General features: G+C 40.1%; 1 protein-coding gene across 1 annotated transcript; it reads left to right on the plus strand.

Annotated features, from left to right (window-relative positions):
* Nucleotides 1-9,202: 9,202 nt before the first annotated feature.
* On the plus strand, nucleotides 9,203-17,876 carry LOC148063993 (ATP-sensitive inward rectifier potassium channel 10-like). The gene is made up of 6 exons (XM_087810482.1): nucleotides 9,203-9,315; nucleotides 14,808-15,150; nucleotides 15,229-15,440; nucleotides 16,217-16,348; nucleotides 16,423-16,600; nucleotides 17,006-17,876. Exons 2-6 carry the CDS (start codon nucleotides 14,808-14,810, stop codon nucleotides 17,392-17,394), a joined length of 1,254 nt encoding a protein of 417 aa, XP_087666608.1. The 5' UTR covers nucleotides 9,203-9,315; the 3' UTR covers nucleotides 17,395-17,876.
* The last annotated feature ends 138 nt before the right edge of the window (nucleotides 17,877-18,014 follow it).

Here is an 18,014-nt window from a genome sequence, read left to right on the forward strand (position 1 = left end):
TGAGAACAAACGTCAGTTTGATAGTCGTGGTTAAAAAGTGGAAATTAGTAGTTGGAAATTAAAGACGATTCATCTGTTAGGGATCGTCAACAAATGATCATTTTGATGAAAGTCGCCATATAAATTTTTTTTAGAAAGTAAGTAAGTAATTTTTATTTGTATAGCGCTTTTCTAGACCAAGGTGAAAAGGGCTTAAACAATCAAAACAATATTCAATAAAGTATATACTTTAAAGGTCAAGATAAAACTGATAACACAACAGGAGTTCCAGAAAATCAAGGAAAAGCCTGAACAAATAAAAAGGTCTTAAGATGTTTCTTGAAGGAGTCAGTAGATCATCAAACACAAAGAGAGAGGAAGATCGTTCCAAAGCTTAGGAGCAACAGTCTGGAAGGATTTCTCTCCTCTGGTCCTGAACCGTGTGCGAGGAACCATAAGTAGATTCTGATCCACAGACCTCAGAGCCCGAGCTGGGGTGTAAGGCTGGATCAATTCACTGATGGAAGGTCTGACCATGAATAGATCTGAAAGTAAGAACCAGAATTTTAAAGTTGATCCTGTAAGAAACTGGAAGCCAGTGAAGAGTTTTAAGGATCGGAGAAATGTGAGTTCTTCTACTAGAGCGGCTCAGAATTCTCGCTGCAGAGTTTTGTATCAACTGCAGGCGAGACAGATCCTTCTTGTTAAGACATGAAAACAAACTGTTACAATAGTCCAGACGAGAAGAAACAAACGCATGGATTATAAGCTCCAGATCATGTTGTGACAACATTTTCCTAAGTTTACAGATTTTTCTCAGTTGAAGGAAACAGTTTCTGGTCAGTTTTCTGCAGTGTTGAACAAGAGACATGTCTTTATCAAATACAACACCCAGGTTTCTCAGGCTCAGTTTGACAGACTGACCTAAGTCACCCAAGTACTGACTCAACCCTGGAACCTTATCATCAAGAGCAATAACCAAAGTTTCAGTTTTGTCCACATTTAGCTGCAAAGTGTTTTCACTCAAAGTGCATCTCATGCGATGATTCAACACTGTTTTGTACAGTATATATATATATATATATATATATGTATATATATAAAATTCAAAAGAGGTGTGATGTCATTGTGCTCGCCCAGATGAGATGAATATTTAGTTTAATTTTTCCACTCTAGATTTCTTTACTGTTTTTTCTAATGTTTTTTTTTAAATAATTGAAAGTTTGTGAATTTTTTTTCTTTAATAGCTTCCAGAAGTTTTGGGAAATTCACTCAAACCAGTGGTTGGATCGAGGTACTCCCTCAGATGTAACCTTTTGTTTTCATTTTGTACTTCACACTGCATTTAAAAATACATTTGTTACGTATACTTTCCTCAGAATGATAATTTGTTGACGATCCCTAGCGTTAAAGGGGGAAAAAAAACTACGTGAAAGAAAAAACCCTGATAGACGTCAGTAATTGTGAGGGAAATTTATCAGTAAAAACTTTAAAACAACAATCGAAAAAAAGGGACCAAATTATAGAATTAAAAATAAAATAAAAGCATAAAAAAACCACCAAAGTGACACCAAAAACAGATGTAAAAACATGTTCTACTCTGAGTATAGCTGGACGACTGAAAAATTATTGATAGTTAAAAAAAACAACCCCAAGAATAGTGTAAAAATAAGAAAGTCAGTCATAGGTAGAACTTAGATAATAAAAATGAATAAAAAAAGACAAAATCACAGCGTCTTCTATTTTCCGTCTTCAGGCGAAATGGTTAAAGACGAGGTTGTTTCATTCGGGGGTTATTTTCTCACAGGTCACTCTGTCCTCGGTAGTCGTGGGGGAGGGTCAGCGTCAGCGTACCTTCCGTGTTTTTATGTGAAGACACAGATGTTTTTGTGGGAGTGAGAACATTTTTTTTTTCTCACCAAATTCCTCTGAGACTTTAACTTTGAAAATCTGACTCGGCTGAACGATTCAAAACAAAACTTTATCTACAAAAGTCAAGCTGACGGTCACGACACCTTGCATTTTTGTTAAAATTATAATAACTTTGAGTAATAACACATTACTGAACCTGAACACACAGACCTGACCCCCGGGGTGGGGCCACATGTGGCCCTTTAACTGTAATCATGGGGTGATTGTAACTGATAATTAAATCTTTAATTTCTGTTTTGTCATTTAGTTTACGGAAAAAAAGAAGACATTTAGCAACTGGAGGTTTGCTAGCATTGGCTTAAAAACATTCTTCAATTTTCTTCAGGGGCCACAATTTATGAAGTGGCTGTTGTGAGGGGCCATCAAGCAAAAAATAAAGGACAGAAAAGTTTAAAATAATCGAATAAAATTAAGCTAAACATGCTAAAAGTTATCATTTTATTGTTTTCTTATCTAACGTTTATACATTTGCACTTTGTTCAACTATGGTTTTATATTTTCTTAAATATTTTTCAGGGCCACAATTTATGAAGTGGCTGTTGTGAGGGGCCATCAAGCAAAAAATAAAGGACACAAAAGTTAAAAATAATTTAATAAAATTAAGCTAAACATGCTAAAAAATGATCATTTTATTGTTTCTTATCTAACGTTTATACATTTACACTTTGTTCAACTATTAACTATTAACTATCAACTATCTTAAATGTTTTTCAGGGTCACAAAAATCCCCTAAAAACAAAACCCCTGAAGTCATTATCTTTTATTTCACACGTGGCCCTACTTTCCCCATGACTGGGCTAATGGCTACTCTTGAAACTATTTTGTCGGTTTAAAAAAGTAGTCACCTGACCACATGCTACATCCCCCCCCTTGCTTGGATCCAAACTAGCAACCTGACGCTTGCAATAGCCCAGCTTGACGTCCCAGAATGCAATTTCAGGTGTTGCGGTCCGTGTAATCGCATCAAGGTGGCTGATGGGAAGTCACGAACAAGGAAGCCGTTGTGGTCGATCGTCACAGGTTCACGGAGGTCGTCGAGCATCCGTGCGGTCCGGCGGCGTCATGTGACGCGGGCATGACCTCCGCGGATCAGATCAGAGAATCACAAGATTCAAGGTCCGACGCTGCCCATGAGCCTTTTTTTTTTTTTAACGAGAGGTTTCGCTCCCGAGACCTCGACCCCAAAAATCCTCGAGTTGAAGTGATTAACGGGAGAAAGTATTTCAGCTCAAACTTCACCTCAGAGCATCAGCAAATGATGCTACGCTAACGTTAGCCAGAGAACATTGGTGCTAATGGCTACACCAAGAGGAAAATAATCTTTATTGTAATTTGAGCAGGAAATTAATTTTAAAATCATTTGATATTCCTTTATTATATATGTTTTAGGATTACTTTAGAATATTCGGTACACGTATTACAAAATAAAAAAATAAAAGCAATAATTAAAATGATTATAAAAACGATACAAATAATTATAATAATTAATCAAACTAAAATAATAACTTAAAAATAATTAATCATAATAATAAATAAAAAAATATTTATAATATATTATATACATATATATATTTATATATATTATTGAAACACTTTGTAAGGATATAAGATAAAAAAAACCCCCCAATAATAATAAATGAGTCAAAACTATTTAATTAAAATATAAATAATTACAATAAATAAAACATTATAATATATATATATATATATACGTATATATATATATATATATATATATATATATATAAACGTTTTCCTTATCTATCTCTCTATCTGTCTTTCTATCTTTCTCTGTCTACATTTGCAAATTTCTTTGTATGCCAACGATGATGTTCTGTGTGTCTCTGAGCTTTTAGACACTTTTTTAAATTTATTTATATAGAATTAGGATTGTGAAACAAAAGTTTTGTTCCAAGTTTGTCAAAGGTGTCACATTTTAAAAGTGTGTGTGTGTGTGTGTGTGTGTGTGTGTGTGTGTGTGTGTGTGTGTGTGTGTGTGTGTGTGTGTGTGTGTGTGTGTGTGTGTGTGTGTGTCAGCACAGAGCCGCCAGTGTTGTGGTTTCTCAGTGTTATGTAACAAGCGTTTTGTATTCACACACTCGTGTGTTGACACAAAGTAACGACCAACAGGTTTCACACCAAACATTCAAACTTTATTTATAAGGAATTGAAAACAGAAACTTTGATGTAACTCTTTTTTTTAAATGGTAAATTCCTTGAAACCCTCCATCACTGACCTCTAATTCAAGGTCAGCCAAAAAACCTTCCCGAGGCTCATCAGGTAGATAAGTCGATATTTGTCATCTACTGCCACCTGCTGGAGAAACTGTGAGGTGCAGCCTATTATTTCTCCTTCAACGAACCGTTTGTCATTTTTAAATCGTTTCTTTATTCATTTATAGGTTTTTGACAATTGAGAAGTTTCTGCGGGTTTCTTTAATTTTTGTTCTTCCGGGTCATAACGATGACCTGTCGCTTAAAAAATAAATGTATATTTGTTCTCTTATTTATTCTACGGTTGTTGCTATGAAACGCAAAAGCGCTGCCTATTTTTAAGAAGATGGTTTTAAGATTTAGTCCGAAAAAAAACCCAACAACAACCAAATATTGGTTTATTTTGTGTTAGAATTAGAATAACAGCGTTGTTCGCGCGTTCTTAGCCCCCTCTAGTGGCTTCTATGCGAAATATGTTAAAAAGTATAAAAAGTCATAAATTCTTAAAAAAATGAACCTAGTTATTGATGAATACGTTATTAAATCAGATTAAAATAAAGTTTTTTTTTTTTATAAACACATAATTTGAACGAATAGGTTAATAAGGGAAGAATTGATCATTAATCGTCATTTTGAGCAAATAAATAAACTAGATTCCAGTTTAAAAAAGGAAAATCGCTTTTTGGATAGGAGAGGAGGAAGAGGACGAGGAACGGGACGAGGAAAGAGACTAGGAAAGACAGGAGGCGATGGAGGAGATGAGGAAGGTGACAAGGATGGAGACGAGAAAGGGGATGAAAGATACACGTGAGAAAAGCAGAGGTGAGACTAACAACACCGGAGTTGGCCAAGAGAACTTATTGACCCCTGAACACACACACACACACACACACACACACACACACACACACACACACACAAAGGAGAGGAAGTATTAAGCAGCTGATTCTTCTTCTCATCAACATCTTGCTCACATGCTGGACACAAACAAAAAAACACAAAAAACCCGGACACAGACTCACAAGACGACACGTGACAACAGATTTCAAAACATATTAGCTTCAATCAAAACACAAACAATTTTGTGTAGTAGTACTTTCAGATGTATTCACTTGAAGAAATACTTTATGCGTTTTTTTTAGTTGTGTTGGTCATTCTTGTGCATTAACAGACTTACATCTTTTCATAGTTTTCGTCAACTTTTGGGGTGTTTTTGATGTGTGAACAACTTTGTGTTGGATTTTGTGTCATGGTGTTTTTTCTTTTTTGACTACATCTCGACCCTCATAACTACGCACTATTTATTTGACATCACAGAAACACACACAGACTCACAAAAGTGAGTTGTTGTAGTGTTGGTCATGTGTTTGTGTAAATAGGTTATTCTCTGTTTTTGCGTGTGTCAGTTTCAGTTTATTCTATCTGTCAGTTGTGTATTTTATGTTGTAAATCTTTTGGTGTTTTTTGTGGAATAGAGAACACACACACACACACACACACACACACACACACACACACACACACACACACACACACACACACACACACACACACACACACACACACACACACACACACACACACACACACACACACACACACACACACACACTGCTGAGAAGACTAAGGGATGAAGTGGGACTGTCTGGGTCTGTGTTAGAATGGTTCTCATCTTACCTTTCTGGGCGCAGTTTTAGTGTATCTGCCAATCAAATGAGGTCTGAATCGGCAGATCTGTTGTGTGGAGTCCCTCAAGGTTCTGTTCTGGGTCCTTTATTGTTTTTGCTGTACTTGATTCCCCTTGGTAAAATCATTCAGAGATTTCCAGATGTTTCTTATCACATTTTTGCTGATGACATCCAGCTCTACTGCTCTTTTGACCCAACTGAGCCCCAGAGGCTGAACAGCTTAGTCAATTGTTTGCTAGAAATCAAACAATGGCTGAGTGAAAACACTCTGCAGCTAAATGTGGACAAAACTGAAACTCTGGTGATTGCTCCTGATGATACGATTCCAGGGTTGAGTCAGTACTTGGGTGACTTAGGTCAGTCTGTCAAACTGAGCCTGAGAAACCTGGGTGTTGTATTTGATAAAGACATGTCTCTTGTTCAACACTGCAGAAAACTGACCAGAAACTGTTTCCTTCAACTGAGAAAAATCTCTAAACTTAGGAAAATGTTGTCACAACATGATCTGGAGCTTGTAATCCATGCGTTTGTTTCTTCTCGTCTGGACTATTGTAACAGTTTGTTTTCATGTCTTAACAAGAAGGATCTGTCTCGCCTGCAGTTGATTCAGAACTCTGCAGCGAGAATTCTGACCTGCTCTAGTAGAAGAACTCACATTTCTCCGGTCCTTAAAACTCTTCACTGGCTTCCAGTTTCTTTCAGGATCAACTTTAAAATTCTGGTTCTTACTTTCAGAGCTATTCATGGTCAGGCTCCTCCTTCCATCACTGATCTGATCCAGACTTACACCCCAGCTCGGTCTCTGAGGTCTGTGGATCAGAATCTACTTATGGTTCCACGCACACGGCTCAGGACCAGAGGAGAGAAATCTTTTCAGGCTGTTGCTCCTAAGCTTTGGAACGATCTTCCTCTCTCTTTGCGCTTGATGGATCTACTGACTCCTTTAAGAAACATCTTAAGACGTTTCTATTTATTCAGGCTTTTCCTTGAATTTCTCGAACTCCTGTGTTGTTCTTGGTGTTGTCTTGATCTTTGAAGTATGTACTGTTTTGAGTATTGTTTTGATTGTTAAAGCGCTTTGTGGCCCTGGTCTCGAAAAGCGCTATATAAATAAATATTACTTACTTACTTACTTACACACACACACACACACACACACACACACACACACACACACACACACACACACACACACACACACACACACACACACACACACACACACACACACACACACACACACACACACACACACACACACACAAAAGGCGTCAACAGTCTTGGTCGAAAACGTTCAAGATTTTTCAATGTTACAAGAGAATTCTTTTTTTGCGTATTTTCATGTGTTTTCTGTTTAATTTGTACATTTCTTTTGGTAGTGTTGGTCATTCTTGCGCGTTAAAAGACTTTCTCGCACACATTTATTTATAATTATTATCTTTTAAATATTTTTGGTGTTTATTTACCACATTTTTGGGTATTTTTTAAAGTGTTTAACATCTTTGTGTGATTCTTTGTGTCGTTCTTTCCCTTATGTTTTGATGTTTTTACGGTGACTACTACACACAAGAAGACACACACAGACTCACAAAATACGTCAACGAGATTTGTCTTACACATTAACAAAATGTATTTTGTGTTTGTGCTTTTGTATAGTTGATGTGTATGAAGGACAATAAATGATGTATGCATAAATACATTTCAAAATGTATAAATAAATGTATTAATAAATGTATAAATACGTAACAAAATATATAAATGTATAAATAAATGTTTGGATAAATATCAATATGACAAAATGTCAAAATAAATAAATGACTTCTGATTTAATTCTTGTCAAAGAAGAAGCTATTTCACGTATAAATACACACTTTGTCGTTTATACATTTTGTCATTTTGTTGCCCATATCTAAATAAAGTAGGCGGGTCGAACATCAGTCTAAGGCAGTGATTGGTTAAACAGGCGAAACAAACTAAAGCAACTGATGTCGATCTCAAAACTGTCGCTCCTGCAGAAACTGGTCTAAAGCATCGACGCTGAACGAAGAGTCTTTTCTGAAATCTTAGCAAACAAACTTGATAAGTTGTCCGTGTTGTTCAAGCGCATGAGACGGATTTTTTTTTTACAACAACCACGACCCTAGTGAAAAAAGTCTCTCAGTTATTGCACCAGCTCACAATTTTTTTTTTAATCTCAACGTGATGCATATATCTATTTACTTTGAAATTAGCAACAATTAGCGACACGCGATGCCTTCACGGACCTCCGTAAACTCCAAACATAACACTTTAACCCACCGTTAAATTGTTTATATTCTCACATAGTTGACACCTGAGTATGTATACGAGTTGTTGGACTTGAGAGATATTACTTTGTGGTTTCCTCACCCAGCTGTGCAAGAAATGAATAACTCAGGTTCACAAAACTCACATACGAACATAAACGCTGTACAACTAAATACATTACACACTGTATTGTGAGTTGATCTAATTCACATCTATATGAGATCATACATTATGAGCAATAGCATGGACACGGTCCATCTTCCCAGGACTTTCCAAAGTTAGCTGTGAAGCTAAGATGAACGTGTGATGAACACGTGATGCTCTCAAGGCAGTGGTAGTTGATCCAAGGCTGTAATTAATCACTTCATTAGACCTTATTTTGCATACAGACAACGAAAAAATGTATAAATAAATGTATAAATGTATAAAAAAAATGTCAAAATGTATAAATGCCAAAACGTGTATTCATATGTAAACTGGTATTTATACATTTATTTATACATTTTTCACATTTATTCATACATAAGTCATTTATCGTTCTTCATAGATGTGAAAGTGGTGTGTTTGCCTTCAGTGTTTTCCTAAAATATAACATATTTATATAACATATTTTTGAGTCTCTTGTTTTTTCTATGAACACAAAGAAACACACAGCGTTTCCTCGGTGAAGGAGAGAAAAGCGTCGTCTTCTCAGAGAAATGCTTGGTCACCTCTCGGAGGCTCAAATTCACCTCACGAATGTTCCTCTCTTGTGTTTCAGGACGCTGCGTTCAGGCGCTCTTGGAAAAAACGCAGGGTGCCCGGCTCATGAATAGGGGGCTCTGTGGGACCCCCCGAAAGCCTGCGTCTGTGTGAGTGTGTGCGGCAAGAGCTGGCGTATTGGGGTTACAGCAGCAGAGCGTGCACAGAAGGCCCCAAACATGTGCGTGCGCACGTGGAGCCTCGATTGAAATGTAAAAAACCTCCTTTAATTGAGGCGGTTGTTTCAGCGAGAAGAAAAAAAAAACAAAAAAACGTGAGCCGGACACGACCAGGCGGGAGAGCGACCCGGAGAAAGAGCGGGAGAGAGAGATGCCGCTTATAAAGACGAGTCCTGTCGCTTTTCGGGAAGAACCTGCGACTCCTGACTCGCCTCCTGATCCGAGTCGCACGTCGACGAGTGACATGTGGAGGAAACGCTGAAGCTTCTCTCGAGTCGCTCAGGTTCGGCTGGAAGGTAAGAAAACCACTTTCCAGCGCGACAAACGCAAAACTCTGACCCGGATACCCCGACGGTTGACTCGAGTGTTTGCCGAGAGAAAAGTTGGTTTCGAACTTGATTTAGCAACTGGAGCGGCACCCAAAAATGTAGCCATATAGCATTGTTGCGCTAATGGCTACATTTGAAAAAACCCTTAACCTTTTATTTCCATTTACTTTCACCGGTTTTCCTTCATTGACAACCACAGTGACATCGGGCTCTTGTTTTCAAGGCTCTTGCCATGAGGCTCTTGGTGTATGTTTTTTTTACGAGTTTTGTTTTGTGCGAGTAGTTTGAAAAAAAAAAAAGGAGACTACTTTTATTTCTTGTTTTTATCATTTTACCGTGTGTTTTTTCAAGTAGTCTCTACTTTGTTTGTATGCATTTTTTGTTCACACATTCTTTTTGGTGATATTAAGTGTGTAATAAATAGGCTTGTGTTTTGTTGGCTGCCTGTGTTCATTTACGTACCTTGCAAATCTTAGAAGAAAAAGAAAAAAACTTTTTGTGGGTCACAGTTTCTACGTGTCATATAATGCTTTTGCTTTTTGTTCCCTTAATTTTGTGTTCCCTAAATGGGCTCACTTGATGGTGCTAAATAAGGAGCTTGTCATGAGAATCTTTGTCACATTGCTTGAGTCTGGTGACACACGTGATGTGGTCTTGTATCTTGTATCTTGCAACTTTAAACTTTTTTAAAACCACAGGAAGTGTGCATCTACTGGTTTCCTGTTCAAGGCTGAAAGGACTCATAACATGTTTCAGTCCGCCTATCTTCCGACACCTGCGAGGAACCCACATAGAATTTAAACATTTGAGCAGTTTGAGTCACTTAAGGCTATCTTCATACATTGAGTAAAATTGTCCCGCCATTAGCTTCCTAAAGTGATTGTGAAGGTCTTGTTCTTGACTGTACAGGTCTAGTGTCTCTAACTATAGAAACAATACGTGAAGCTCTAGCAGTTCCTTTTATCTGCAGGTCCATCTCATGGTCCAGTCACCCCCTCAACTCTCTTAGGCGGTTTTTCATTTCGCTCATCTAGGACCTTTTCGCGCTCCAAACCGTGGGTGCAAGAGGTGGTCATTGGCGAGGGACCGGTTCCCTTTCCAAGCACATCGAGTCGTCTTGTAGTGACTCAAAATAGAGTCAATGATTCTTTGTGTTAGAACGAGTCAGTTGAGGCCATTTGTAACGTGTAACTTCTGCCGAAAGCCTCTGATTTCGCGTTACCCAGTAGGGATCGGCGTTGTTTAGGTACAATCACACATTTGGACCGATGTCTTACACCTGACCAAGTAGGATATATCATTGTTTTTTAGAGGATGTGAAGCGTCGTGTGGCGATCTCTTGGATCCTGATTGTGTCAACTCACTCATATTAGGAACCTACTCGGGCCGTCTCGAGACAGGATGTGAGGTGAAGGTTTGTGAAAGTCAAAATATTTGGCTTTAGAAGTAATTTTCCAAGGGTCACCCCAAACCATAGAGGGTATGGTTTTGGGGTGACCCTTGGAACTCCAACCCTCTTTGGTACTCCAAGAAAATCCTCCTGCCAAATTCATTTCTTCCCCTTTGTAGGTAGTGCGACCCGGCCTTGCATACGTGAGATAAATCTTCATAAATTGAAACCCCTGTGGTACAAAGTGAACGTGTCCAGGAGGAGTTACAACAGGTTGATCAGGAGGGCTCTGTGGTTGAAGCTGGACTCACTGGTGACAGTTGCTGAGAGGAGATCACTGGACAAACTACTGTCCGTCATGGATGATGACATCATCCTCTCTAAACTGTCGTCAGTGAGCAGAGAAGCAGATGGAGCACAGCTGCTCCTCCCATGATGCAACACTAATAGACTCAGGGACACATTCATTCCTCTTGCTATTAGATTGTTTAATTCTGACTTTGTTATTCGATGTTTATCCTTTTTTTCGTTTTATTTCCTCGATCTTTGTTCTTCATATTTGCACTTTGTCATGCCTTGAACTTTGGTCCCCAGAGGGATTAATAAAGTCTATGTATCTACTTTATATAGCTATCATAGATGGAAGAACAAACAAGTGTCCAACGGTCCAGCTGCCCTTAGTCCAAGTTTATGGCCGACATAAAAGCCATCTGCTGCCTTAGATACGTTCACAATCTGTTTTCAGGTATGAGGAGGCTCTTTACTTCGAGCCCTTTCAACCACAGTGTCACACTTTAAGAAACTGAAAAAAAGTTCCCAAATCTTTTGCCTGAATTGTAATTTCAATTTTTTTTTCAATTAATATTTTTTTTGTCTGCTGGTGAGTCCCTTCCACTTTGCAGCTCTATTCCAAAATGTTTAACTTTCCCAAATGGGGGGGAACCTTTTAAGGGAAGAGAAGGAATAATGGGTGCAAGGAGCCAGGTGTGTGTGTGTGTGTGTGTTTGTGAAGGAAGGGATTACGCTTCACTCTAGAATACTAACTAGATCTTTTTGTCTCCTTCCTCTCTTCTCTTCTCTCTATTTTCCTTTTCTCTCATCCCTCTGTCATGTATAGTTATCCACTCTTTCTTGAATAATTGTGCACTCACACACACTCACAATATGGCCGTGGTTTTTGTCAATGGCATCTTTTGTCTCTTTTATCTGTGACACCAACAAAGCATTCCTGTGTACACGGAGCGAGCGAAGGATGGAGGGCCAAAGAGGAGAGTAAAAAGAAAGAAAAGGAGAAATCGATTTAGTGAAAAATAGAAGTAAAAAATAATGCGATCATTTATACATATTCAACTAGTTGTGGCGTCGCAAGTGGGATGAATGCACTTTTGAGAGGTCGGTCCATTTGTAGTCAAAGTGTGTGTTTGTGCGTCTGTTTGTGTGTGTGTCTGTTTGTGTGTGTGTGTGTGGGGGGTAAATATCAGCCAACTGTGAAGTCCTGAATGGTGTTTTGTAATTACGAGGCTTTAAAGGGGCTCGCCCCTCAACAATTAATGCAGATTCCGTTACGCAACAACTTTTTTTGAGTCATCGGAACGAATGTGAAACGTAAACTTCCTCCTTCAACGCCCTTTTGTGGTGAAGATGTGCGACTGCAGACTCTTTCTTAGTGTTAACGTTTGAGACCATTTCTCTGAGTCAAGTTACTCAGGTAAAATATACCTTATGTTGCAAGTATCCACCAGAGGGCGCAAGATAATCCTTACTATTTAATTATTTAAGATGTATTAAAACATGGAAATATTTCAAATAAACGTGTAGCTAGACTTGTTCTTCCTTGTTAAATTACAAGAAAATGTAAAAAAAAAGTATGGATTATTTAAGACCAAGGTTTCTTGTTAAGAAAATAAGAGCTGAGCCAAAAGATTAAGCTGTCTTTTTTCCAGGGGATTTTTACTCTCACCTGGATGAGGAGAGTCTCTTTCAGATGACAACACTTTGGTGACCTCAATTTTGGCGTTTGAATGATGTAGGGTGAGATCTGCCTTCCGGCTCAGCTCAGTTGCACAAAGACTGTTCCACCGGATGAGGAACCCGTTGATTTCTGAACTTTCTCATCCTTCTCAGGTTTCCACGAATCAACAGCAACGATTTTATCTGGTTAAAGGTCAATGTTTTTGGTCTTAACTCGACTCTCTCAAGCTTCCGTCTTGTAGGACGTTCTTGTTTTATCTGTGATCGTTTCTCCGCTGAGACCGGACGATACAGTGAAGGTCTGTCTTCAGACATTCAAGCTGAGTTCTCACTCTGAGCTCGTGTTCTTTTAAATGTTTATTCTACACAAGTCCTGGTTTCTTTCCAGATTCTATTTAAATGATTTTAAATCGACAAATAATGTCAACGTAAATATAAACTTAATTCTATCATTTGCTCACTAGTATATGATGATTCACAATCTGTTTATTTGAAGACAAATTAATCATCCACCCATAACTCGAAAAACAGATTACTCCAGAAATAACTTCTTTAACAAGAAGTCTGTAAAAAAGGAAGTGGTTTAGGACGGTTTCAGTTAAAGAGAACTGGAACTAACACCCACATCTGCCTGAACTTACCACAATATGTAGATGTTTCTCTGTGTGACTTTTAAATGTGTTCAGCTTTACCGTCTGAATTCTATAGATTTAGGTTTTGAAATTCATGTTTTTTAAAGTGAGTCATCATTGTGTGGATTTTATTGTGTGTCTTTTTAAAGGGCAACTAATGTGTTAGAAGTGTGTGTCTGTTTGTACAAAATTCTCTTTTCATTGAAATTATCTTAAGCACCCACCCACTGAAAATGCCTTGTCTTTCTGGACATTATATGTTGTTTGCCATAATGTCAGATTAAAATTATTATATACGAATACACCATACTTAAATTAATGCTAAAAGTTAATCAAAATATAAACTATAAACTACTCGCTTGATCTAAGAGCGGGAACGTTTGACTAAACATTCAAAATCAACATTCCACTCAGACTGATTCACAACTGGTTCGAGGCAAGCTGGGATCAGAATTAGAGATACGACACCGGTAATTTCAAACAACTGTTTATCTGCAAATCACACCTTAAATTGTAGATCAATGAACGAAGCAAGACACACCCGGGAAAGGAGGGCTGAAGACGGAAGAGAAGATAACCCCCGCCCGAGAACAGTTAAATGATTAGATTACAAGAAAACAATTTAGGATGTCTCTCTGCGGGTGATCGTGACACAGGGAACTTGAAAGAACTATTTGGTCGGTAAGAGACGACCCCCTGGGCGGGAAATTTGCCTTAAATATAGCGACGTTTCTACAGCTCGGGGCCAGTCAGCCCGGGGCTACTGATCTGTACAGTCGCCGGGAGATCATGTGTCCGGTCGATCGTAAATGAAAGCTTGTATTTTGTTTGACTTGAAGCGGCGAATAAACGACCCGTTACGCACTCTGGATTGTTCATCTTTCACGACGCAAAGTATAAGACCCGGGACAGAAGCGACGTCGTGTTGGAGCGACGGAACCGACTCAGTGTTCTGATCCTTTTAATAACCACACCCACTCTCTTGTGATTGGTCAAACATCGAGGTTTACCATGCAGCGTCATCAATCCCAGAAGTCTTCACCTGCAAGGGATTGGGGAATTCAGATGGGGAAGAACTTTATAAAGTAATAACTTGGTCATGATGACTCACTGCATCTTGGAGAGGAGGACTTCAACATTTGAGTGATAGTTGGGTTTTCATGTTAGAGTTTGCGATGTGTGCGATTTGGAGTTTACGTTTTGGGTTTATGGGATTGTTGCTTCGTCCATAGTCTTGTGTCTTTGTGTAGGTTAATGTTTGTGTACGTTCTCAGTGTGTGTCTCTACTATAGCATACATGCTGTGTGGTCCATTGCGGGTTTTTGTGTTTGCAAAGTGTTTTGGTATTTGCCTTTTTGTGTACGTCAGAGGAAGCCTTTTTTGTAGTTCAGCTGTGTTTGTGGTAATTATGTATTGTTCGGACCTACAGATTAAAACAAAAATATAAACCTGCTCTCCTCTGACAGATGACGTCTGCCACACCTCCATCTTCTCGTAGCTCCTCACCTCAGAAGGTTTGCCACTCTCAGACCCAGACGGACGTGTTGAAGCCGCTCCTTGGCGGAACTCCGGGCAGTGGGGTGGCACTCAGAAAGAGAAGGCGAGTTCTGTCCAAAGATGGCCGCAGCAACATCCGTATCGAGCACGTCAGCGGCCGTGGCGCTCTGTATATGCGCGACCTCTGGACGACGTTCGTGGACATGCAGTGGCGCTATAAGTTCTTCCTCTTCACTGCCACATTTGCCGGGACCTGGTTCCTGTTTGGGGTGCTGTGGTACCTGGTGGCACTGGTGCACGGAGACCTGCTAGGTGAGAATCCTTTTTTTTGAAGAATTAAAAAATAGTTGCTTGACCTCACTGATATGTCCTAAACTCCCTGCCCTCCAGAGTTCGAGCCGCCGTCAAATCACACGCCTTGTGTGATGCAGATGCAGTCACTGACCGGGGCCTTCCTCTTCTCCCTCGAGTCGCAGACCACCATAGGGTACGGGTTCCGCTGCATCACTGAGGAGTGTCCGGCGGCCATCGTCCTGCTCATCATCCAGCTGGTCCTCACCATGCTGATGGAAATCTTCATCACCGGAACCTTCCTGGCCAAGGTATAGATCACTGCAGGTCACAAAGAAACATGGCGGTGACTGAGGAGAGTGGTAACGGAACATTTTATGTTCAGTGAAGTTGTTTTTGGCATTATTTTGTCACTTATTTCAATGCTCCGCCTAACATTTTTGACATTTAGATAATTATATTACTTTATTCTTCATTCAATTTCTATTCATTTATGTTTCTCAAAACCCTGTGATCACCCAGCTTTGCAATTTCATCCGGAAGGACCGACTTGCAAAGTTCCTGGTGGAATTAACACCCTACCACTGGGTCAAACATGACTTCGTCTGCTGGAACCATACCTGTACGGCAAAGGGGGCTTTGCAAAGGGATTCCCAGTGCATTGGGAACAGGTCCTCTATATGCTACATGAAGGATACCTTGGCATTGTAGAAGTCAAGCAGTTGTAGAAGTCAAGCAGGAGTTTCCTTGCTTTGGCCTTGCATTGATAATGACCTAGAGGTGATGTGAGATTCAATCAGACCCTGAAGTACGGGATCAGAGCACACCTAGCTGACAGCCTGTCATTCATAGCAGCACTGAAGAACATGCTGCTCCATAAAAGGGTGACACCACACAGCACTACAGGTAGCTCCACTATCCTTATGATGCTGGAACATGAACTGGTTGGTAAATAAACAAATCAATGACTGAACTTGACTGTGGAAGGATCTTCAGGTGGGCTTTGGGAATATTTGGATGCACATCTAATCCTATAAAAACAGGAATATTCTTGGTTAAACCAGTAATTCAACCTGCTATTGTCCAGGTTGCTCGACCAAAAAAGCGCGGCGAGACAGTGAAGTTCAGCCAGCACGCCGTGGTGTCCACACATGAAGGGAGACCCTGTCTGATGATCCGAGTGGCTAACATGCGCAAGAGTCTCCTCATTGGTTGTCAGGTGATTTCTTGATAAGTTTGTCAATCAAGGATCATTTCTTGAGCAGCCTTTAAGAGTTCTCTGATTCCTCTTAGGTCACTGGGAAGTTGCTCCAATCCTCTCTGACCAAGGAAGGGGAGACAGTTCGCCTTGACCAGAGAAACGTGCCTTTCCAGGTGGACACGTCGAGTGATAGTCCCTTCCTTATCCTCCCCCTCACGTTCTACCATGTCATCGACGACAACAGCCCGCTGAGGGCCTGGGCCGCAAAGGGTGAGTTTAGACTGAGGATTGACAGTATCTCCCATTGGTTCCACCAAAAATTCTTACAGAAATTACCCTGAAGATTCTTTGCGTCTGTGTCTGATTGCAACAGATGTGCCATGCTGTTTTTTTGTTGAACCTTGGTTTTGGCAACCATAAGTGCCTCCTATCTATGTATTTCTGTACCAAAACCGGGACCCTTCTTTTTCCGAAAGATTCAAACTTGTGTGGACCGTACATCAAAAGGGGAATATTCTGGATTTAGTGCCAGATTTGAGTGCTCAGGGGAAAAAAGGCTCAGATTCTTGCGGGTTTGACTTTAAATCACAAATTTGATGTTTGCTAATAAACAACCAAAATATCCATGTTTTCCACTTACCCCATTATCTTTCTCTACTGTCTGTTCTGGACTAGGTGGAGGTTGGTCAGACCCGGAGTTGGCCGACTTTGAGCTGCTCATCATCATGAGTGCCACAATTGAGCCGACCTCCGCCACCTGCCAAGTTCGCACATCCTATCTTCCTGATGAAATCCTCTGGGGCTACGAGTTCCCCCCCGTCGTCTCCCTCTCCACTTCTGGGAAATACGTGGCAGACTTTGCCTTTTTTGACAAGGTGGCCAAGATGAAAACCATGCCCTTATTTACACCGGAGGGATCAAAACATGTATGTCAAAGCAACGGAGGGGCGACGGTCCAAGAGACTTCTAACCCAGAGAAGATCCGCCTTGAGCAGAACTACAGGGAGGACGAGCGAGGGCGGGGCAGGGATGCTCCTCTGAGTGTTCGCATCAGCAACGTTTAAACACAGACATCAGTCAGAGAGCCACTTTGAGAGAAACTGGCCCAAAAAAAACGGGCAACTTGGACACAGCATATAACTTCTGTACCAGCAGCGACTGTACTTTGGCTCTGTAACCTCTAAAGTAAAAACAAGAGTAGTTGACTTATTAATGCCTGCATTAATCATCAAGAAGGCTGTTCAATCAACGAGGGCTACACGAGGAAGATGGAAACACGTGTGGGCTTTGTGAGTTTGTGGTGTGAGTTTGGTTGAGAGTCATTGGAAACAGGAAACCAGATCGACTCTCTTCCACAGAAAATAAAAGAACAAGCATAATAATAATTGTAATAAGAACACCTACTAAAGGTCACTGCAGTTCCTAAAAAAAGTCCCATGCCCCTTTCCCACTACTAATGGCTGTTACAGTCTACTGTGCCGACCATCCTGGTCCAGTGTCTACTGAGTTGTACCGTCCTGTACATGTAGAACATTAAATAGCAAGGACATGGCAGTAGTTGGGGCATCTCAAGAGTGAGTGGACTGCCTAATAGCAGCGCATCAGGGTTAAGGGTTCGGGTTCACTTTCTACTGTACGGCCGAAATGTCCTGCTCGATGGAAAGCCTGGACAGGAACCACAATC

The sequence above is a fragment of the Callionymus lyra genome, chromosome 16, assembly GCF_982586985.1.
Source record: "Callionymus lyra chromosome 16, fCalLyr1.hap1.1, whole genome shotgun sequence".
In the NCBI taxonomy this organism is placed as follows: domain Eukaryota; kingdom Metazoa; phylum Chordata; class Actinopteri; order Syngnathiformes; family Callionymidae; genus Callionymus; species Callionymus lyra.

Bases quoted from the DNA above. Each gene is read 5' to 3' on its own strand.
- LOC148063993 (XM_087810482.1), top strand. From the start codon at position 14,808: ATGACGTCTGCCACACCTCCATCTTCTCGTAGCTCCTCACCTCAGAAG. The intron at 15,441-16,216 runs GTATAGATCACT...GCTATTGTCCAG, and splicing joins CCGGAACCTTCCTGGCCAAG to GTTGCTCGACCAAAAAAGCG. The intron at 16,601-17,005 runs GTGAGTTTAGAC...GTTCTGGACTAG, and splicing joins GAGGGCCTGGGCCGCAAAGG to GTGGAGGTTGGTCAGACCCG.